The sequence below is a fragment of the Abrus precatorius genome, unplaced genomic scaffold (assembly GCF_003935025.1).
Source record: "Abrus precatorius isolate BTA unplaced genomic scaffold, Abrus_2018 Scaffold11, whole genome shotgun sequence".
Taxonomy (NCBI): domain Eukaryota; kingdom Viridiplantae; phylum Streptophyta; class Magnoliopsida; order Fabales; family Fabaceae; genus Abrus; species Abrus precatorius.
In genome coordinates this window covers 27,774,061-27,798,223 of record NW_020874303.1, presented here as the reverse complement: position 1 = coordinate 27,798,223, position 24,163 = coordinate 27,774,061, and the positions used below count along the sequence as shown (strand labels likewise).

Genomic DNA, 24,163 nt, shown 5'->3' with positions numbered 1-24,163 from the left:
TTAAATTAATGCTGGAATATTCTAATACGAAAGAAGTGGGGAAATAATTATATTTTTATGTTTGCTTTTATTGGTAATTGTCAACCCGCAATATCAGCAATCAGTTGCACAAGATGCTTAACATATAATACTGAAGCATAAAGTCAACTATATGAATCTCATCAAGTCTTGAGAATATTCATTCATTTAATGTGACAAAAAGCATAATTACTTAATACAGTGAAAATGTTATTTTGTTTGGAGTATGAAATAAAATAAAATTTGTGTAATGTTGTTAGTGTTATTTTTCAATCAAAATTAGAAATTCATTTCGATAATGTATTCCAATTTTTATGCAAATTATTGGGATAAAACTTCAATTTTGAGTAAAGAAAAATATCAACAATACCTATGATGTTTCAATTAAAATTTCTCTTTTGAAGTATGAAGTCTTTTGCAATTAGTTGAGCCTTTAGTTCACGCATCAGAACGCATCGATTATATTATTGTAATATGGATTCTCCCAACTTGATTACATTTCGGTTATTTACAACAACTACAAACTTCCTACCTTTTTTTAAATCTGATATAAAAATATCATTAATAAACATAACTCATTATTATGTGTCGCAGCAAGTCACAAAAAAATGGATAAGAACTAAAAAGTTTCAATGAAATCGCAAGGTGACTACAAGGTGAACTACATACGTACATACGTATGATAATTTACGAAAAATACACAGAATTATAACAGAAAAAATGCTCATTGGGTGCAAAATTTCCAATGAAATGAAACAATTTAGGACAGACGTACTCTTAAGTTGAGCTTAAGATCATTCTCCAATGGCGTCAGGTTCAAGTCTAAGCACCCATTCAACCTTTTAGCATCTTTCGATTTCTTCAAAATGGGCAAAGAATGCTTAAGAGTCATCAAACCATCATTAATAGCGCTTCTATGCTTTCTCATGTGCCCTCCCAGAGCTTGTCCAATAGCAAACTCAAGCCCACAAACCGGACATGGGTGCATCCTGGGCTTCATGGTTGGGCTTTGTAACCTGTCATGGTGGCACGAAAGATCTGTAACCATGAGCTTCGGCTTCTTGTGACTGGCTCTGTGGCCTCCAAGGGCTTGAAAAGAAGAGAAACGTCTATTGCATGTTTTGCACTTAAAAGCACCAATATCATCCTTTGATGAGTTGGTTTCACTCTCACCAACTTTGGTTAGTAGCATCAAACAATTACCCTTGTTTAACTCACCCTCTTCTCTTTCTCTTTTCATGGTTACCTAGATAGCTAGGTTTAGTGGTTACTATAGCAAAGAGGACACAAAGTTGTGTTGAACTCTTGAGAACCTCCCTAGTAACAAAGTAATGAGATTATGAGAATTTATAGGTACTACTACACTCTTAAATATATCAATGAGATTCTGGAATGTGTGATGAGGAAGGTGCATGTACCTATGACTATGACTATGACTCTGGTATTACTAGGATAAGTGACAACAATACCCTTGCGTTTTCCTTTGCAATTAAGAAATGAAGAATAGTGGCATTAGGTGTAAATAAATCAATTTGAGAGACCAAACTATTTTTGGTACTTGTTTGTTGTTGCTCATTTGCTAGTTCCTTGCTAAGTTAGCGTGACCGCGTATCCCAGGGAGCAAGACTTATTCGTCAATGCTGAGTAATTAAGAATCATGCTGAAATTACTAGTTATGTAACTATGCAAGTTCCCCATTATATTCTAGAACTTCTGACGAAAATTAACCCAATCGCGTCACACGAGTCTCATTTCTGTCCCACCAGATTTGTTTAATATGAATGTACCACTTTTCTTTTATGCATGAATGTAATGAAAATAGGGTAACCGGAAATGTTTGTCTTGCACTGAGAGATGAGTATAAAGAAGACCTAAATATAAAAAATTGTTGCAGAAAAAGATAAATAAATTAAAATTCTCGAAAATATCATTTAGAAAATACTAGTTTTTATGTTGAGAACTACATGTGGTATGAAATGAAGAAAGAATAAATTTATTCCAAAGTGAAATTATGTATCAATTTCAAAATAATAGGAAAGGTTTCAGAATGAAACAGAGAATAATAAGAGATGATAGGCCTATGTGCCAGGCGTGTGGGCCTAGTAAAGTTTGGTATGTGTGAAAGGAGGAAGTAGAGGGACCCAAAAAAAAAAAATAAAGATAGAGGACTAATTATATTTATACTTACTTATTTTTCTTATTTTTTTTATTATATAATAATTATTATTATTTTTACTTTTTTTTTTCTATTTCTGTCTTTCTCCTTTTTTTTTCTACTCATTTCATTGCACATTCCCTGCAACAAAACAATTTAAAATTAGAGTGAGTTCTTAAAAAATAATATTTTATTTTTCTGTTTATATAAAAATTAATAATAATATTAATTATTTTTTCTTATTAATAGCTGTAGTGTAGAAGCTTCTGAAGAACAGCAAAACGTGTCCCAGGCACAGACACTAAAGCGTACGGCATTGTGCACCTAGCTAATTAACCATAGTACGCGGTCCGGCCAAAACTCCACACACCAGTGAGACGAGAATTCCTTTCTCACAGAGAAATCTTTGTTGTATATTAATTTATTTTCTATTTTATAATAAATGAAAGATAAAAAGTGTTTAATATAATAAATGATGTGATAAAAAATATTATAAACAATTATTGTATGAATAATATAATCTTGTTGTCTACTCACCCAGTTCCTTAACGAAATCCATTAGTTAGGTCTAGAATCCACCTTTCCTGGTAGTTTCGGTGATTTTCGTCGCTTTGCTGATGCAGAGGAACAAAAACTTGCTACTGAGTTTTCTTAGTTTGAGTTTGAAATTATAAATATAAGTGATTTTTGTTATTATAGCTTATGCAAAAACCAAAAATATGTTTCCGAGTATTCTTAATTTGACTAATCAATTTCATTGATTCATATTATTTATACAATTTTTCTTAAATACAAGGGAGATAGATAGAAAAATATATTAAAATTGGTGTATTTATTTTCACAAAAATGCATTTATTGCTTAATCCTTTTATCAAAGAAAACACATTTCAGAATTTTTCCACACTGTAGTGGGTCTCCCTTTTAATTATAAAAATTAAGACTTTAGCTTGATTTGATGTGAAGGTCTTTTTTAGACTTAGCTTATATTATTTATAAAAAAATAAATTAATAAAATTTATTATTTAAAACATTACATATTCTTTGCAGAGGTGTTAAATGAAATACTCTTAACTAATTTAACTTTGACTAAAACAAAAAAAAAATATTATATAAAAAAACTTATAAGATAAAATGTTTATAGAATTAAGTGAATTACCATTAATTTATAGGCTAACTATATTTAAAAAAATTATTATAGTTTATTAAAAATATTTATTTTATATAATATATTTTTTACTATAAACTTATAGATAAATAAAATTATTTAAAAATAGATAAAAATAATTAAATTTATATAATGTTAAATATTTAGAATAAATTATTATTATTAAATAATATTAAATAAAATATAATAATTTATTATCAAATTAAATTATACGTTTATTTAATTTTTATTTGTATTATTAATAATTATTAAATTATAGTAACATTTTTTATTCATATAATTTTATAAATAATTTCTTAATATATTATTTTATAATTTTATTTAAATATTAATTATAAATATTTTATATTTTTATTTATTTCTATAAAAATATTTAAAAATATTACATGTTTAATAAATATTTTTAAAGTCATAATAAAAATATGATTAACAACAAAAAATAATCGTTAATTAAATCTATTAAATTATTTATTAAATAAATATTTAAAATATTTTATTTATATTAGTAAAAAAATTTATTTAAATAAAATATAATGTGTTAAATAAATAATTAAATTATTTATTAACTGAATTTCTACTTTTTAATAAAATTTGTATAATATTTTATAATTGAAAAGAAGTGATGATATTTCAATATATTATTATTTTAGGACTAGACAACTTGCAGAGTACATTTATTGTAGTTTACTGTGGTTCATCTTTCATCATTGCAATTAGTCTATCAATTTTTTATTTTTATTTTTTAACTGAAAATTTACATTTTTAATTCAAAATTACCCTAAATTAAAGTAACTACATTAATTTTCATATTCTTTCACTCAAAATTTATCAATTCAAATATTAACTTTTACCCACAATGGAAAAATATCAAATATTTTTTTTCAAATAATACAATCTCACTTATTATTAATTTCCTTTTTTGACTTTTATTTTTTTTAAATTTCTTTCGCATATTAAATTCATCAAATGTCAAACTATAAATTCATTCACCTAAACTTAATTATATGCCACATTCTAACAAACTTTACTTTTATCATAGTTTGTATGTCAATCAACAAGGTATTTTGGAAATTAAGTTTTGTTGCCGCTTGAGCCATTATGAGTTAGAATATTCCCATGTCAAGATCAAAGTACACACCTAAGTTGACGGACTACGAAAGCTACATGGGTGGAAATGAAGTGGGAACTGGTTGACATTGACGAGTGAGGCAATAGTCCAATGAAGAATGAAAGATGAATTTATATAATATAAACTTTATATAAATATGACATTAAATATGATATGATGAATTTATTTATATGTAATCCTCAAGCTGTATGCATGGTTGCTACTGAGATTAACATAGTTTTGCTGTGATTCACACTTTTTGGGTTTGGGCCAGCGGAATGAAATGAAGCTTTATTTGTGGTCCTACCATGTTTAGGATGCTTTCAATTTTTAAATATTTTATCAAAGTTGCATGTTAAAGCAAATTTAGGTCATTTTAAAATGTTTATTGCCATACCTGTTTAATTTTTTTATATATAAAGTATTTTTTTATTAATTAACTAAATTAATAAAAAATAAAATCTTTAAATAAAAGATTCTTAAATAAAAAATGACAAATAAATATTTTAAATAACAAGTTTATGATTATATGCTTTATAATTTTTTTATTTTTATTTGTTAATCAAAATAAATTATAACATTTAATATCCACTTTTAATTAAATACTCTTGTGTCAAAATACTTATTGTCAAATTTGATATCATTAAAGTTGCATTTGACTATTTAAGGAGGTTAGTTATTGTGTTGAATATTTGGTTAATTAAAGTAAAAATATAATTCTAATTATAAATATTAAATATTTTAACTTTCACAATTTTTCACAAAATAATAATTTATAAGAAAATAAAAAAATAAATATAATTAAATGCATTATATTACTATGGTAAAGTTTATATATATATATATATATATATATATATATATATATATATATTATGTTGTACAATATTGCACATGTTAGAAAATTAGTACAAATATTCATATGTTGAGTTTTATATTTATATATCTGTTCTCATGCATTTTTTAGGTATTGTTTGATAAAAAATAATAATTAAAAATGTTTTTATAAAAAAATTATTATTTTAAAAAATATAACTCATGAAAATTTTACAAAATATGTATCATTTAACTTTCTTAGAAATATCATGTTAGAAATAAATTATTGTTCTCATATTTAGTTCAACTAAAATATTCTTAAACTATAATATTTTTTTTCAAAGACACTTTTAACTGAATTAATACAAATCATTTTCATGTTTATTAGTTTCATATGACATATCAAATTTCAAAATTTACAAATTCAAGATGTAGAATTTAATTTAAAGTTTTGTTGAGAGTAATTAAAATTAAATTATAATATTCAATTTAAATTCAAAAAATAAAATTTAATGCTTGATGAAATATAAATCATGCAATTTAATAAAAAATTTAAAATACACATTCTAAATAAAAAAAGAAAACTAAACTTATAATATAAAGATAAACTATATAAATCATTATTTAATCTCAAACCCCAGGCTAAAAAAATAAAAATCTCTAACCATGAATCTCTTTATTACTTTTCTTAGTAAGAAGACACGGTTTGTAAAACTAAAGACGCCGTTGAGTATGCCAAAGCAAAAGTGTGGATCCAAATGAATTAACAATGGGCCTTTAAAGCCCTCTAAGATAAAGTGGGCCATACATACAAGGAAAATGTTTTACCATTTCGGATTGCAGTGTTACAAGTAACTCACAATTGAGACGCAAAAGTCGGCAGCAATAGGAATAGCAAATAACATGTCGTATGAATCGGCACTGATAACGCCGACGCCACTCCAAATTCGGAGAGATGGCATTGACGATGATGTCGGAAAGAAACATGCAAATCTAAGGTCAAAACGGGAATTGCAGATTGTCAGCTTCGGACTCCCAGAGGGTTGGTTGGTCGAGCGAAGGCCCCGTCTTTCTAAGCCCTCTCACATCGACAAGGTTATGCTTATTCTAACTATCCATGCATGCATGCATTTTTTATGTCTTCACTGCATTGACATCATCGACATGCGCCGCATACAGTGATAGTTCCTCATGTTCTAATTTTTTATTTTATTTTTTAATGTTATTTGTTCAGTATTACTATGAGCCAGGCACTGGAAAGCAGTTTCGATCTTTGTTATCTGTTAAGAGATATCTTGCAGAAAAAACCGGAGATTATCTGATTACCGACAGAATGATGGCAGAAAGTGCAAATACTGTGAGTTCTAGTTACATTTTTGTGTGTTTTGCAAGTGTGCCTTTTTAATCACTTGCATTTGGAAATGAAAATACCAAGTGGGATTTGTCATGATGTTTGTTCATAACTCACACAACACAACAGAAAGCATTTCATGCATTAAGCTAACTAATGATTGGATTGTTAAGGAGAAAACCCTGTAACAATAAGAAATAAGTTGGAGTTATAAACAATGCATTTTACCGGAGGCTGTTATCTAGGGCACATTCTGATTTATCCCAAAATTTTTTCTCAAGAAAAAATTCTAATAGTTTGGTTTGTAAGATTGTGGAAAGCAAAATGAAAAAAAGAAAGAATACACTTAATTGTTCATTTGTTTCCTGATAATGAGGCAAATATATACATATCCTTGGTGTAGTTTTTGCTCCTGTGTTTGTGATGCAGCAGCTTGAGTCTTGTTTTGACTAGGTATGAGACATGGGACTCCCACTTATAGTGGGTGCCTCATTGGCTGGATGTGAGATGCAACTTTCATTCCCAATGAATGTTCTCACCTCTTATCAGCCTGATTAATAAGTTCTCATCCAAGTTTGTTTGGTTTTTGTTTGAATATGGATTAAATAGAAGCATATTTTTCTCTTGGAAGATAGACAAATTATCAAGAGTTTAATTTTAAATAAATTTCTATTGTATTTTAAATTTACTTGTGTTTGATATAGTTAACTCAATATTTGGCTATGGTGATTTTCTGTGAACATCTTTAACTATCATCTCTATTTTATGAAAAATGCCTCGGGTTCTAATTATGACTTCAATATTTCCTTATTTTTTTGGTTGCATTTGGACAAAGTTTTTCCTTATTTCTTTTTGCACTTTCCTTTTGGCAATTTTAAGTGAACATTCACTGTTCTTGATTTGAAGCTTCAACACACACAGCTGTGTATGTTAAAAGGTTATGGTATGCCACCTGTGTCCCCACCCCAGCTAGCATGCTTGCATCTGCAATGTACATAAAAAAATATATTGAGTCTGGGATGGGACAATGGTTCCATTCCTTGAGAGCTGTTGAGAAATTTTTACCAGAAGAAAATGCATGTGCAGCAATACCCTAGGTGCTAACTTATCAGTAGTAGCCAATAGTGGAGTGGAGCAGCCATATGCCGCAATAAAATTTGAATAGCGGTTGTAGCAACCGCAATAGCGCCATAGCAACCACAACAGTGGCCCAAGCACTGCTATGGCGGCGCAAGAGTAAAACTTAAAAACAAAATCAATTATGTCCTAAAAAAGCACTGCTCTGGGGATTTTTTTCCTTTTATTGTTATTTACTTGTATGTTTTACTAAGAACTATGACTTTTCATTTTTAATTATGAATATGTTATGGATTTTAAGTTTTTTAAAAATTTCTATATAGCGGTCATCGCTACGCGTAATTCCATTTTTGGCGTGGACCACTGGGATTGATAACTATGGTGCAAACTAATAATGTGGTGGTGTCAACACATATATCTGCATGGTTTATCACCCTCTAAATCTAATTTATGCTTCCTTTTCAGTCAGTGGTTAAATCAGGCACTAGAAAGCCAAGAGCACGTGGGGTGAGAAGTTCCCAAAGACCTGTCTATCGACACTCTTCAGTTTCAGAAGAAGAAAGAATCACTCTAAAGGCCTCAAAACACACTATGAAATCTAGGGTAAGTTTCAAAACTGTTTAGACTTTATAATGGTCAAGAAATGATCGTGCATTCTAATTTTATGTCTTTTTAAGCGTTCTAAGAAATCCGATTATCTAAAGAAAACTGATTGGGAGAAGAACAATGGAGCCTCCATGCATAACTTAACTGCACCACCAGCAAAAGTAAGCTGGGTTCTGTCTGGTCCAGGGGGTTTCTGGACACCATTCCTAGAAGATTGTATTGTACCAGAATCTGAAAAGCTGAAATGGTCCGAAGCATTTGTACTATCCACCAATCATGGAGTTGCTAATGCACTTCATAGCTGAGGTAAGCTTGAACTAAGTTATTACTGCTTTCATGTGATTCCACGCCTTAGAAAGCACTTGTTCATTTCCATTCAGCTTTGCAGGGATCACAATGGAGATGTCAGGAATATTGATGAGCATGTGCTGATACCATGTAACTTTGATTGTAGACGGAATTATCTATGTGACTAATCTTAACCTATTGGCTGATATTGTTTTATTTCAATGAGTATAATGATGTAGTTTCTATCACACCTGATTCAGAAATTATTATTATTATTATTATTATTATCATCGTATCATTTTTGGGTTGCATCTCGAAGCAACGAGTAAAGTGGTGAAAAATTGAAGTTTCAACATCATCCCACTTCAGGTTTAAGACTGGGACTAGTTCTAAATAACTAATAGCTCGGTGGTAGTAACAACTTTTGCTCAAAGAGAGAGAGAGAGAGAGCTATCTTTACTGTATTTGCTCAGGGTCCTTGTGGTTATATTTTGGCAGCCACACTTGTGAGCCTAAGAAACAAAGTAAAACAGAAGAGATATAAAAAATTATTATACGTTTGATTTTGATCGTGTGCAATGTTATTCAAATTAGAAAAATTAAAATGTCTAGATAACAAAGATAAAGTTAAAGAAAAGAATGTGTCCTTCATTGGTTGGTGCAAAGTTGGGTCATCAAAATTACAAATCATGGTGATAGTGGGTGAAGCAGGCGTGTTTATAGGTTGGGTTAAGTGAGTCGATTTCATGAGTTAGATTGGGGAGTCAGGACAGTAGTTACATGAAAATGGAGGTGATCAGGATGAACAGCCAAGCAAATGGAGAGGGAGCTAACCCAGGCCAGTAGTCGCCAAAGAAGGAAGAGTAGTCTACGTCGGAATGTGGAGGAGGTAATGGAAACAATAAAAAAGTTAGGGTTTCTGCCTTTACACTAAAGCTAATGGGATGGTCTAAGTTGGGTTGACTTCTAACATTACAAATTTGAGATTTAATCAATTTTTTATCTGATTCTAAATTTTTTACTTGGACAGAATCTGTCTATCCAAACCAACTTATTCATTTTTAAATGGGTTGGGATAAGTTGATGGGTTTAATCTGAGTTAGCAAAACCCGTGAATAAACGAGATAACAAAATCTGTAAATACTCCCATGCCAAGAAGGAATTAGGAAGACAATGGAGAAAATCAAATTAATTAAATTATTATTATTATTATTTTGCTATTCAAATTATATTAATTCAAATGATAAACTTTAAGGTTCTATGATTATATTTTAAGTTAAAATTAAATTATATATTTAGTCTGTATAGTTGAAACTTATATACAAAATAGTTTTTATACTTTAAAAGTTGTGTTTTAATTTTTGGACACACATTTTGTAATGTTTTAACTCATGTTGTTAACATTGTTAACAATATTACAACAGCATAGATTAAAACATAATTTTTTTATATAAAGAGATAATTTATAAATATATTAATTATAGAAATTAAAAAAATATTTTTATAAAAAAAAAAGAAAAATATTTTTAGTGAATTTATCTAAAAAAATTTAAAAATGAATCACTAAATAAAAGAATCAAATTTTAAAAATACAAAAAACTCATATTTAAGTTAAATATTATTTATAATTTTAGATTGTATATATTTATTAATAAAATTTATTAATTTGATAAATGTATAAATTAAAAATAATAACAATTATAGTTAATAAAATACTAAAATAATTAACAAATAAATTATTATAATTAAAAAATATCTAAACATACTAGTCTTTTTAAATTATCTATATGATAATAAATATATAAAAATATATTTATTTATTTAACAAAGAAAGTAAAAAAAAATTAACTTATAAAATTTTAAATTGATATATAAGAATTATTTACTTATATCATAGTAAAAAATTTATGAATTTATTTATATAATAAAGTTAATTTTTAAAAATTTTAAATAATAATGTAAATTTTACATATTTTATTTTTTTCTATAATTTTTTTCAAAGATACTGTAAAAATATATATATCTTATAAAAAAATAGGTTTTATCAAACTTTTTGATCCTTATAATAGTTGTATAAGCACTAAATTAAGAGATTTTAAGTTCAAATTGTATAATTTTTTTAAAATTATAGTTAATTAAAATATATACTTAATTTTATATTTAACATATTTACGAATTAGATTTTATACTTAAAAAAATTTATGTTTTAGTTTTTACAGTTAAAAACAACTTAGGTGTTAGTCTTTTTACTTAAAACTACAAATATTAATATTTTAATCCCAATACAAATATTTTGTCATAATTTTGTCTCCTATATTTAATGTTGTTATCATGCAGGAACTAAAACATTAATTACGGACACTAAAACATGAAAAAAAATACTGTGTTTTAAGTATAAGTTTATTGGATCAAGTTCGCATTTCAACTTTTCTTAAGATTTTGATGTCAGCGGGTCAGAGTGTCTTGCTAGGGACAGGAATAAGAAAGAAAAAAAAAAAAAAAAAAACTCCTATTTTCCAAAGAGACCATAATATCTGGCATGTGGGCGTTTGTGTTTAACATACACACTGGATATCTAAATTTGTATGTATGTATGAATTTGATGGATATTTATTAAATTATTCTTTTGGTGAAAATTTATTAAATCATTAAAAAGTAAAATTAGTTGAAAGAATTTTTATAATTTACATAATGAAAGACTTATAAAGTTATTTTTTTATTTAAATAGCTGTGAATGTTTTAAATAATCTTATTACATGTGTGTGCAATTTAATATTTATTCTTGTTTCAATTAATAAATAAGCGCAGAAAACAAAATCTGCTTCTCTCCATAAGACTTTGTCTGTGCTGTGATTTTTAGGAGAAGAGAATAACAGAAAGATAATTATGTAACATTTATTTATATATGAAAATTTTTATATGAAAAAATAGATGATTTATAAATCTTATAAAATTCTCTTAATTTATATTTTTAAGTTATTTTAATTAAAAAATTTATATTAACTCTCTTTTCTTTCTTTTTTTTATTTTTCAAATTCTTTTTTCTTCTTTCAAACTCTCAAACAAAACTTAATTTATTTTTTTTTTAAATTATTCTTATGCGGCATTTAATTAGGAGCATTCATGGATATTGATAATTTTGACATCCGTGCTATGTAGGATTGAAAGGCTTAACTCGTTTTAGGTCATAATTAGAATACACATACAAATGGCAGTACCGTATAATTGAATTTTGTATATTAAAATTTATTATTTTGTATATTTATATGAATTTTTATATTAATTTGTGCGTGTATATGTAAGAAATGTATTATGTTAGAGGCTGAGAACTGAGAAATAGAAAAAATTAATCGTAATAATCAGTCTAAGATGGAACGATCGGATATCTGTTCTCCCCTCTCATGTTCTGACTTAATATGCTAAGCATTCTAAACAGCTTAATAGAATTTTATGAAATTTTCGAGACGACAGCCGTTTAATAAAACAATAGTCAACACGATTGTCTAAAAATCAATGATATATTTGTATAGTGATTCAATTAAGAACTTACGAGTGTTTAGGTCATAAATTTAATTGTAAAATTTATAAAAGTAAACTAAAGCTAATTTTATAAGCTAAACTATAATTTGTAGAACTCTTCAAAATGCTAACCATATATGTTAATTATGTATCACTTCATTAATGTTATTCAGGCTACATAAATAGTTCAATTATTATTTGCCGTGAATATAAAGATCTGTTATATTTCTTAACACCAGTTGATTTTGTTAAATCATCTGATCATAAGCAGCTGCATTTTAAAAGAGCTTGATATTTTCATTGCTTGGTATCATAAAAGGTTTTTACAAGAAAACAGTTTGCGACTAACAAGATATCATCAACTCCTTTTATTCCAATAAAAAAAGTTATGCTCAGTATAGAATGTAGATGTGAGTTTACCACTCACCTTATCCTTAATCACAATTTGGTAACCTTGCAATGTTCACCCTGTCATGCACCATCCAAATTATTTACAATCTAGAAATCGGGGAGGAGCAACTATATCATACACGTTTTCTTATAAACTTTCATAATTCCACATAATTCATTGAGTTACCAAATGCTGATGAACAAAAAATTCATGGTGGCAACCTTCCAGTCAAGTAGTGAGACAAATTCTCTCTTATAGCTACTCCCCTCTCATCCACAGCTCCACAAACCAGTTGATGGTAACCTGAGTCATGATCATGAGACAGAGGTAGTTCATCCTGCGCTTCGTCTTGCATGTCAATAACGATGTTGTGAAGCAAGCAGCAAACAAGAATGATTCTTGGCAGACGGTGTTTGTCAGGTCTCCACATCATTCCATGAATGATTCTCCACATCTCCTTTAGCCTTACCAGCGCTCTTTGTGCCACCATCCTTGTTGCCAAATGCAGCTTGTTAAACTCTGCTTTCGGTTCGGCAAGTTCTTTTCCTTCATATGGAACAAGAAGGTAAGGTAATAGAGGATACCCTGAATCTCCAATTATATATTCTCTTATTTCTGATCCTTCAGAGAGATTTAATTTCTTTCCATTCAATCTCTCACCTTTTTCACAAAGTTTGTTGAAGTTTGAACTCTCAAATATCAACCAGTCCTCCATTTTACCAGGCCAGCCAGTGACTATGTCCCTGAACCTCATGTCAGGATCCACTATTGCTTGCAACACCATGCTATGATTCTTCTTATGATCAAGCCACACATTGCAGGAAGGTTCTGATGCAGGTAAACACATGGTGATGTGAGTGGCGTCAATTACACCACAGCAATTGGGGAGGCCTTGTATTTTCTCGAATTTGGATTTTATTTCATTCATTTCCACTTCAGTGGAAGGCCATTGCAGGTGATGAAGACCCCTTTCTTCCATGGATTCCACAAATCGCCAAGTGACTTGTGAAACGGTTGAGTGGTTTAGCCCAAATGCATCCCCAATTGTGACCAGTGACTCACCTGATCCCAGTCTTCTCAGTGCCACTGCTACTTGATCACATATAGACATTGGCTTGCCACTTGTAAACACAAAATGTGCAGATTTTGTCATCATATCATCCCTAACAAGTGAACATATGTACTCGAATGTCTTTCTGGAGATCTTGAAAACAGATTCAAAGTTCCCCAAACGCTTTGATGGAGACTGTTGAAGACCTGCCAAGCAACTAAATGTCAATAATGCAGACTTTTCAGACATATTTTTAGATGTCTTTCAGGTCATGGTGGATTAAAATGCCAAGACATGGGGAATTTCCTTTGCTATCTCTAAAAAGAAAAGGGTCAGGGGAAGGATACAATACTACAGGAGAAAAATCACGAACCTTAAATTTAATAGTGAAATCGGTGAGATTCATTTGATAAGAGGAACAAAAATGCATAAAAACAAATGAATATGTTACCCATTATGTTTTTATTTGTGAGGGGAGAGGCCAGACAAACTGCTACAAAATTAATCATAAAAAACTAATTGAGAAGGACGTAGCTTGTTTACTGTGTAGTTCAGCAATAAACTAATTTAGAAATAGTTTACTTCAGTATATATAATAAAATCGATGCATGCCAGATGACTACATATATCACATAAAAATAGCTTAAGTTCATGGCAACATATTTATCCACCCATCTGAATAAAATACAGGTAACAAGCATAATAACCGAAGTATTATCAGGTTTACATTGATGTTAAAATTATTAATTAGATTATATGACTAGAGACAGAATGTGAGAAAAACCATGTCTGGTCCTGGACTGCTATAACCAGTATAATATGCAAGTCATGTTCTTGCCAATAACATGATTCTAGAACACTCTAATTCCATGGCCTAAATATTAAAACGTTGTAAATTATGAAGCACCCACTTCATCTCTCTTCTGGGTATTGAAACAAATTGAATTGCATGGACAACAATATGTTTATCAACTTAAAACCAAGAACATAACAAACTGACATCACAAATATCCTACAGCAAAAAACACCAACATTTATGAGATTTGCTGATTTATGTTAAAAAATAGCTAAATATAATCAATCTACATAAAATGGTATCCACATCTTTTTTATTCCAATCTCTTGTTGGATTCTAATCCCATTTTTTTACTAAAAAATGAGTGGCTAAATGATGTTTCAACTTTCAAGTAGCCTTAAAAATACAGCAAATTACAGCTAATCTTACCTCTTAACAGATAATTTACCAAGATTCATATTTGACTAGAGCCTCTACAATCACCAAGCTGTTTATTTAATCTCAGGTTAACTGTTTACTAAAAACAGACAAAGGTCTCCACAAAGTCATAGTATCATGTACAGAAGCTGATGATACTTTCCAAATGTAAGTTGTTAAACCTTTTGGCAGTTGGTACATTCAGTTCAAGAAGAAAATGAATTACTTGCAAGACTGATGGCTTCTCAAAGTTCATTGAAATGTTGCTAAGCAATCAGTCAATATTGACCAAAATCTAAGTAATCAATTAATCTAAAATCAAACTTAACACGGGGTTAAAAGAAATTTTAAGCTTTGCCAATTGAATGCTGGCTGGGACATACTCAAGCATCATAGATTGAACTAAATATCAAGTAATTCCGTAATTCTAATAGAGAAGAGTTTCAGCAAATGTCCTCTGGTTTCAATAAATGTTTTGATTAAATCGCCCATGACAAGTCACACTTCACAAGGGAGGACCATTTCAAAACTATACAGAGGATGAACAGATATTGTTTATCTAATAATATACTAAAAGCAGAGCACAGACTGAATTCAATATTAAGTAATTCCACTCAAAAAGGTTTCTGTAAATATGGTCTTCAGTAAATGGTTTGATTAAATCCCACATATGGTCACACATCACATAGGTGAACCATTTCAGAATTATATAGAAGATGAACTGATATATTGCTTTTACCATTGGTAAAAATTTTACACAAATACAAACATAGGGATAGTTTATCTAAGAGAATTGAGCTATAAGGTCATAAATATAACATGGAAAAGGAAAAATTTATATGAAAATATCAAGCTTACCAACAATAGTTTATCTCATACTAAAGCAAGTTGCTTACTCAGTATAGCTTATCGTCACAAAATTTGACGGTTGCTATCCATTAACATTTTAATTCCACAAACCACAAGATTGTTTAACTGAAGTATAGAATAACAGAAGAATACCTCGGACTGCCCCTCCCAAAAAAATCAACTTTTCATTGGAAAAAGCATACAAAATTAACCAAGAACTGAATGCCTGGTTGAAATTAAACTATCAAATCACAGTTGTAAAACTAGAAACAGAAAGCAAAAACTCAGTTGCTTTGCTACCCCAACTTTGTATTTTAAACAAGTCTTTGATATTTTTGATAATCCGTTGGGGGGATGCAGATTAAAAGAAAATTCACTACTCCACTAAAATTATTCTCTGTATAAAGGTTAGGAGCAGATTTCACAAGTTGCTTGATGATGGTTTTTTTTTCTTGGACTGATAACAGAGAAATGTTCAAGAAAACATATTTTTGTGAAATTCTAATGAGTATACCTTCTCATTTTCTCCTCTCTTTAGTTCTTCTTCAGCTTCAGGACATAATGAAAAACATATTCTCTACTTCCCTTCCTCAATATGACCGTGCCTACTTTGTATCCTTTCATTTCTTTTCCTCTATATTTTGTTTCCAAACAAACACCTCGGATCCAATAATACTTTTTTAAAATAGACCAAAAGCAAAGGATATTACATGAACATCTTTGAAGAAACAGGCCAGAGAAGCATTAAGTGGATAACAGATAGAAGATGCAACAAAAGCAAAGTCTGTTCTGTTATTCTTCCTGCATGACCCACATCTCCCATTTTTTCCTTTTAGTTTCCTTCATTCAGTGAATCTAATAGTCTATGCAATGAGCAGGCTAAAAAGCTTTAGGATCCAAAACACTGAATTTAAAGTATTATGTTAATTAAATTAATTTAGATTAACTTGCAAATAGAATCTATACAAAACAATGTGCCCAACAAACAAAATTCAGCTCCTTTCTTTATATAAGCAGGAAATCTAATGAATGGAAAGAAAAACAGCAATAAGCAATACACAAAATATATCGTGTGCATGGACTACTACTTAACATCAATAGAAACATTTTTATCTGGTTTCAAAAGGTTTAGGGGGAGGAGAGGCCAACCATGCCAAGGCCACCATTAGTGTTTTTGCTTTAATGAAATTTTGAAGGTCAAAATAATAAAAAATAACTATAAAATTTGGAAGCACCTTATATGTATGGATTAGCAATTCGACATTCTTTCAATTGGTGACAAGGCAAAAGGAATACATACACATCTGATACATGTGTCACATACGATTTCTTTTACTTATTTTGAAACACCAAATCAGAATCAGTTAGCATGAAAAAGTTGGAAAACTCTAAAAATATCAAGCCGATTTCACACCTCACACAAAAACAGAAAACACAGACAGATTACAACCATTCAATCACCAAGAAGAAAGTATCATTATTCCTTGGAATTCAGCATACACCCACAATGTACTATATGGTACACAAGCCTGTTCAGGGTTAATTATAATGCTAATACATAATGTGGTTAACTAACCATTCCTTGATTGGTAAGATAACACGATCAGAATGGCAAGCAACATGAAAGTCAAATTAGGGATCCTCATCATATTTATCAAAATGCAATAGTGTGACGAAGTGTATACATAATTTTAATGACAAAAGAAGCAAAACTGAGATTTTGTAAAATAGAGATGAAAAGCAAGGCATTCACCAATCAACCAATATCAGACACATACGAAAGGAATTGAATACAGTGAAACACAGAAAGATATCTACCATTCATCCTCTTTGACAACTCATCCCACCAATCTAGAGGACCCTCGTTCTCCGGTGACCCACAAGCAGCAGAACCATTTTTGTCATACTTCTTCTCTGGCTTTCTCTTCTTCTTGAATCCTCCTCTCACAGGACCCATCACAAGTTAATCGAATCACCAATATTCTCAAGATTTGGTGAGGCAAGCAAAGCCTGAAAGAATTGAAGGGGTGGAGATAAAACAAAAACAACAGAAGATTCATTGCTATCATGATAGAAAAACAACACTTACCAGTCAGAGAATGATGGGAAGTGGCATGGCGACAAGTTGTGAGAGTAAGAACAATGGTTAGTTGAAGAGCAGAGAGTGGTGTATGACTCTTAGTTTAAAGCATGCAAAAAAAAGGAGACAACTTTAGTGAAGAGCGAAGGGAGAAGAAACAAAAGGAACTATGCTAAATGCAAAACGAGGGGGTTAAGGTTAAGGTTAAGGTAACTGATGGAAAATCCAAACAACACCAACACATGTGGGTTGGTTTTAAGACAATGTGTCAACACTGAGCAGAGAAGGGTCATGGACATGATACATATAGAGAAAGAGCATCACCACACCATGTGTGTTAGATTTAGATATCAAGAGAAACACACATAGATGCCTGATTCAGTTCCACCTTTCCCACACAAATTTTATGAGTAAAATCGTGTTTTGGTTATCATAAAAATCGAAAAGCGACTTCTCTCTATTTGAAGACTCTTCTATAAGTATTGCAAATAAAATAATAAATAACTACCAGAAAATGAATTTATTTATATCATTAATAAAAATACGAGTGAGAAACTAACCACAATATACAGTGTGTATAATTCTAGGAGAATGAATAAAATTATTATGACATAAAACTATTTTGGGATGAACATATCCAACATAACATAAATATTAATACTTTTGCATTCAATACATATATGATACCCCAATAATTCTTTTAACTTTACGGGTGCCCCTTATCTTCTAAGTGTGATTCCGCCCCCAGATTGTAATTTTAAAGGCCCAGCTCAATTAAAATATTATTTTGACCGCCAACTTAATTGAAATATTTTATCAACTGTTTTTTAATATTTTGATGTAGATTTAGATTAGCTTATTTTATTTTATAAAGATTATTTTAATTCACATTTTTATATTTAAAAATTTTGTTTGTTACAAACTAAATTGAGCATACTTAAATTATTGTTGACTAATAAAACTTGTATACACAGTAATTTGATTTCCTTTTTAATTTCTTAATAAATAAAATCTTAAATTAATCTTTGATATTATAGTTATAACTCATTTTAGTCACTGAAATTAAAGATTTGTTAATTTAAATTTTAACTTTAATAATTATTTTTCATTTTAATTTTAGTGCATATTTATTTTTAATGTCAATAATAAAATCGACTATAGTTATGAAATTTATGAATTAAGTTAACCGATTGCATAATTTTACAAATTAAAATTTTAACTGTTATTAAATTCATAAATTAAATTAATTAGTAATCATGACAAATAGAAACTAAATTTAATTTTATGATAAAGGTAATTAATATTTTTTTATTTCATAAATTAATTCAGTATGACACTAATTTGTTGATATTCTATTTGATTTAATGGAGGTTTTGATTTTATTTTCTCAAATATCGTGTCTTTATGTATGTTTAAGGTTTACATCATTATATTCACAAGGTTTAATTGTGTTTTTAGTATTTTTAATCTTATTTTATGTATAAATTTAGTTTTTTTAATTTTAATACTCATTTTATAATGTTTAAATTATATTTTTTATTTAACAAGTAATAAATTATATTAGATATGTAATATATCACTAACCTGTATGTATTATAAAGTAAAATATATAATATATTTTATTTTATTTAAATACATATACATTTTATTTTTTTAATTTATACAAGTCAATGCCATACCTTAATTCTATTTGTATTAATTATAGAAGTGAACGACTGATATAACAAATTATAATTAAATAATAATATAAAAATTGAACGTTATCAATATATTTAAATTAAATATATAATTAAAATTTAAAAATTATATAGACATTAGAATATAAAAATTAAAAATATAATTAAACTATTTATTCTTGTGAAAAATCACGCACACTCCTCTTTCATTCTTTAATTGTGCGATTTTTTTTAAGGAGACAAACATGGATCTGATCTGATGGTGCTTGTAATTTCAGCAAGGTAGCTTTTGCATTTTGCCTTGTTATGTATTTTTATACAATTAATGAACATTAGATAGTAGGAAGAGCAAAAACAATATATTTATTTAGATTATTTTTTTTGAAAAATATTTATTTTACTGAAAATAAAGTGAAATAAACACGCATGCAGTGATACTTCTTCGATTCGTCACTTTCAAAATAACTTCAAACTGAAATTATATAAACTTGTATAGGTAAGAGAGATCCATTCAAAACTTAATGTTTTTCGTTTGGAATATTTTGTTTATAATAACAGCTAAGATTTAAAGAAAATTCATCTTCTTCTTTCAATTTAGCAAATTAAAACGATATATAGATACATATATATCAAGGACAGGACAAAATAATATCAGCTGCAGATAATATTTTAATCCATTCAATTGTTATAAAATTTTATATAATTAAAAATTTCTTAAAAGTATAAACTTATCAAAATATTTTCTTAAATAATAGTATAAATATGTCAAATTCAATTGTCGTCTTTAAAATTTCCACAAAAATCTATTACTAGAAACTAACAAATATTTAACTGTACTGTTTTTATAAAGTTTAATATCATATTCTAAATATAAATAAATTTTAAAAAATATTAACAACCTATAGTATATTTAAAATAGTCTAATTTAAATATATTGAAAATATAAATATTTTAAGCTCTTATTATTTTATAAATAATGAATATAAATCCATTTTAATTTTGTATTTAATAGACCTGTTCAATTTTTGTGCAAATTAAAACAAATTATTTTTTATATTTAATATTGCTAAATATTTAAACATACTTATAGTATAATTTTTTTTATATTTAATATAAATTATCATATTAATAAGAATTATTAATTTTTATAATAATTAATATAAATTTTTTTAAAATTACATAATTTAATGTTATTTAATATCTTAATAATATTAAATATTACAATAAAAATTAATTCATACGACTTCTTATCATATATAATGTTGCACAAATTGAAATTTTGTATATAAAAATTATATTCATATATATTTTAATTAGTTGATAGTATACAAATTATTAAATACAAAAAAATTAATCTATTATTAATTATTTTGTAATTATAAAATTTAATTATATTTATATATTAAAAAAGTGAACAAGAAATTTATAAATATAATCACAATAATTATAAATAATAAACAAATGCATAATATATAAGTTGATGTTTATAAAATTAACTGTAAAGTTTATTTAGAAATTATAAAATATTTATTTTAATAACTTAATATTAAAAAATATATAATTAAAAAAATAAAACTGGTAAATTATCTTTATAAATTGTTGAGAATGCTTTTAAAATCTTACTCACTGGGATATATCTACAAACAGGGGATTCTCAACTTAATAAGAAAAGTGTTAACGTATTTCATTAATAATGTGTCACGATATATGATTGAATTTAATTATGTTATTCAAGCAAAGCATGATACATTCTTATGGCCAATAGTGTTTTCTTTGGCTGGGTTATTAATATAGCTCACACTTTATCCATTTTTATTTTTTAATATTTTCTTTTATTTTCTTGTTTATGTTATCATACCTCCATCTATCTATTGCTGCATATTCATTGTATCATCGTCAATTAATAAATGAATACTCTTTTTGTCTGCATGACTGGGTCTAATGCAAGTTGTCAATACACTTTTCAATGTTCTGTCATTATTTTTTGTCAACACATAACAAATCATTTGAAATTCAGAGCAGGGCCATAATCAGGCCCAAGACTGTCCTTTTTTGTTTTGCCATTTGGACCAATTTTGATGTCCATTTAGACATGGCCCAATAAAGTGTTCTCATCTCAAAACAAAAATTTAGAATTCAATGTTGGTGGGTACCCCACAACATCCTTTGGATTACCCGAAAAAGAAAAAGCCCACACCTGGCCACAAATCTTAATAATTGAAATGAAAAGTATAAATGTACGACCAAAAAAAAAAAATATAAATGGAAAAATGAAAAAAAAATGCCTTGAGAAGGGTATTTAAAATATTTTTCATCATGTATGTTTATATTAAATCCGTTAAAAAGACTTGTCTAAGGTAATTTTGTTTTTAAATTTAATAATTAAATATGTAATTATCTTTAACTAAATAAATATATCATAGTTTAAACTTGTTAAATGATTTTAAAATATGTATACTTATTTACTTAAAAAGGAAACCTCAATATAGAAAGGGGTTTTTATTTTTCTAGTTATTTTCAGCTACATGAACCTAGCTGGATTTGATTTAGCCAATTAAATTTGGCCTCTTCTATGGCTTACTAGCCTAGCACAAATGAGTTTTTTATACATATTCACACAGAGGATGAAAGGAAGAAAGAATGACATGTATAGTACGAAAATATTTTTAATTTATAAATAATTGTAAAACGTCACTTAAAATTTGTATAAAAATTGTATTAGATGATTTTTGCAACTGGTATTTTTAAAATAAAAAAAATACAGCATTATTATTATTTATGAAAATAAAATTAAAAAACATATTTTTGTGTAGTTTGTATTTTTCTTCATTTCATTTTACTTATCACTTATTTTCTTCTCTATCTGCCCACAGAACGCAACAATGAACCTTACCTAAATATTCTCTTGCTGTCAAACTGTTCTTAGAAGCACTTTAAGATAATAGACTTTGTAAACAACATCTTTTTAGATTTTTTTATTTAACTAATCCACAACCATTGTTGACTGTAAAGTGAGGAGCGTAATACAATGACTCTCTCCACTAACATCCCAAGCTATGGAATGTTTAAAGAGACATTAAGTTACATAACATTTATTTGATTGAAGGAAACTATATGATATCTATTCAGATTTTGGGAAGTCATGCCCTTTAGAATCAATCTTTTTATTCATGCTTTTTTTCATCTAACATGCAATGAGTGAAAAAAATTATAGAAGTAATTAAAATAAAATTTATTTTCCACAGAGTTTACTACTTCATTGAACTTGTTTTAACATCATCTTTCTCTTATTTATTTATTTTTTGGGTCGTGATCATCTTTCTCTTAACATGGGCCAATGAAAGGATCCTCAGCTTTGGACGTGGTGGATATTCTTGTGGACATGTAAACCTGAACCTGAAGTATAAGATAACAGTGTCAATAACACATTAACACCTGGATTGAGAACCAAGCCCACAAGTTAATGGCCCCATCAGATTTTTTGGGCTCTCTTCTATTTACACCCAATCTGTCTATTTCAATGTTTCTCTTATAATACACACACGTATGGCTTTAATTGCTCACATAACTTTCTATACGTGGGATGCTTTAAATATTTTTTAATTTTAAATTAAAATATTTATATATTATTTGTGATTATAAATATATAATTAATATATTAAATTTATTTTATTTTAAATAAATATTTTTTAAAATATATTTACTGAAAATATAAAATTTATCTTTCTGTCTCTCTCTCCAAAATCCTTTCTTTCCAAACAACCGGTATTTAAAAAAAAATTAAAAAAATACGACGTAAGAAATATATATAAAATATTTCCTCATCTAAATTATTGAGAGTTGCTTTTGAGTCGTCGAGTTGGATGGAGTAGAAGTTTTTTTCTTCTTCTTTAATCCTTAAAATAAACACTAGTATATGTTTCAGTTTTGAGGAGGGATTGATATTTTTTACATTGTGTAAGATTTATATTGTTATATTATTTAATATTTTATTAATCTAATAGTTAAATATAATTATTGCTTATTTATTATGTTAAATATTAGAAAAATTTGAAAATAATAAAATAAATTATTTAATTCTTATTTTATATATTTTAGCATTATATAAATATATAATACTACTTTTAATTCATATCAATAAAATACTAAATAAATTTTGAATAGGTGTAACATCGCAAAAAATATGATTTTTGAGACAAGAATTTTAATTCAATAATAGACTTTAAAACAAAACCATCTATTTAAAAGAATTATAAGAATAATCTTGACTTAAAGATGTCAATATTTTGAAAATTGATTTGTTTCATGAAAAAATTAATTAAGTGATTGGATTGAAAAAATTATACTGTTTGTAAATAAAAATAAAAATTAAAGTACAAGGTTGTCAATAATTACACTTATGACTTTTCCTTGGTTTAGTTTAGTGAAAAAATAAATTAAGAGGAGATATTTTTTTCCTATTCAATTAAATTAAATAAATTATATCGTTATTTATATCTTAATTTTGGACATATATTACAGGAATAATTACAATTGGTGATTAATTTATATATTTTTATATTCAACTAAAAGCCCCCGCGCCCCCCCCCTCCAAAAAAAAAACAATAATAAAAATTAACCAGTGCTCTTAGGACATCAAATCTTTTGATGATACTATTTTTCAAATATTTCAATAAGATTATATAAAAAATTCAACACAAAAATAAAAAAAATAATTTAATTTAACCAATTTAAATAAAATTGAATTGAATTTATATTTGAAACTAAAACACCTTAGAAAATAAGGTTGAATCCACAGAC

At 27.7% G+C, this 24,163-nt stretch overlaps 3 protein-coding genes across 5 annotated transcripts; 1 reads left to right on the top strand and 2 right to left on the bottom strand.

Moving 5' to 3' along the window:
• Positions 1-778: 778 nt before the first annotated feature.
• LOC113855041 (zinc finger protein ZAT11-like) lies at positions 779-2,153 on the bottom strand. The gene has a single exon (XM_027486488.1). The coding sequence runs from the start codon at positions 1,256-1,258 to the stop codon at positions 779-781; it is 480 nt and encodes a 159-aa protein (XP_027342289.1). The 5' UTR covers positions 1,259-2,153.
• Positions 2,154-6,146: 3,993 nt separating this feature from the next.
• LOC113856482 (methyl-CpG-binding domain-containing protein 7) lies at positions 6,147-8,892 on the top strand. 3 transcript variants are annotated; one of them, XM_027488312.1, is made up of 5 exons: positions 6,147-6,357; positions 6,497-6,619; positions 8,156-8,293; positions 8,368-8,602; positions 8,685-8,866. In XM_027488312.1, the coding sequence occupies exons 1-4, from the start codon at positions 6,166-6,168 to the stop codon at positions 8,599-8,601; spliced, it is 687 nt and encodes a 228-aa protein (XP_027344113.1). In that variant the 5' UTR covers positions 6,147-6,165; the 3' UTR covers position 8,602; positions 8,685-8,866. The 3 variants fall into 3 exon arrangements, with proteins under 3 accessions (XP_027344113.1, XP_027344114.1, XP_027344112.1); XM_027488313.1 differs by having other exon boundaries at positions 6,148-6,357; positions 8,377-8,602; positions 8,685-8,828; XM_027488311.1 differs by having other exon boundaries at positions 6,150-6,357; positions 8,677-8,892.
• Positions 8,893-12,499: 3,607 nt separating this feature from the next.
• On the bottom strand, positions 12,500-17,989 carry LOC113855046 (protein ALP1-like). Its single transcript, XM_027486493.1, has 4 exons — positions 17,922-17,989; positions 17,697-17,782; positions 17,426-17,617; positions 12,500-13,751 (listed from the first exon to the last, which is right to left on the bottom strand). Exons 3-4 carry the CDS (start codon positions 17,562-17,564, stop codon positions 12,703-12,705), a joined length of 1,188 nt encoding a protein of 395 aa, XP_027342294.1. The 5' UTR covers positions 17,565-17,617; positions 17,697-17,782; positions 17,922-17,989; the 3' UTR covers positions 12,500-12,702.
• Between the last annotated feature and the right edge of the window lie 6,174 nt (positions 17,990-24,163).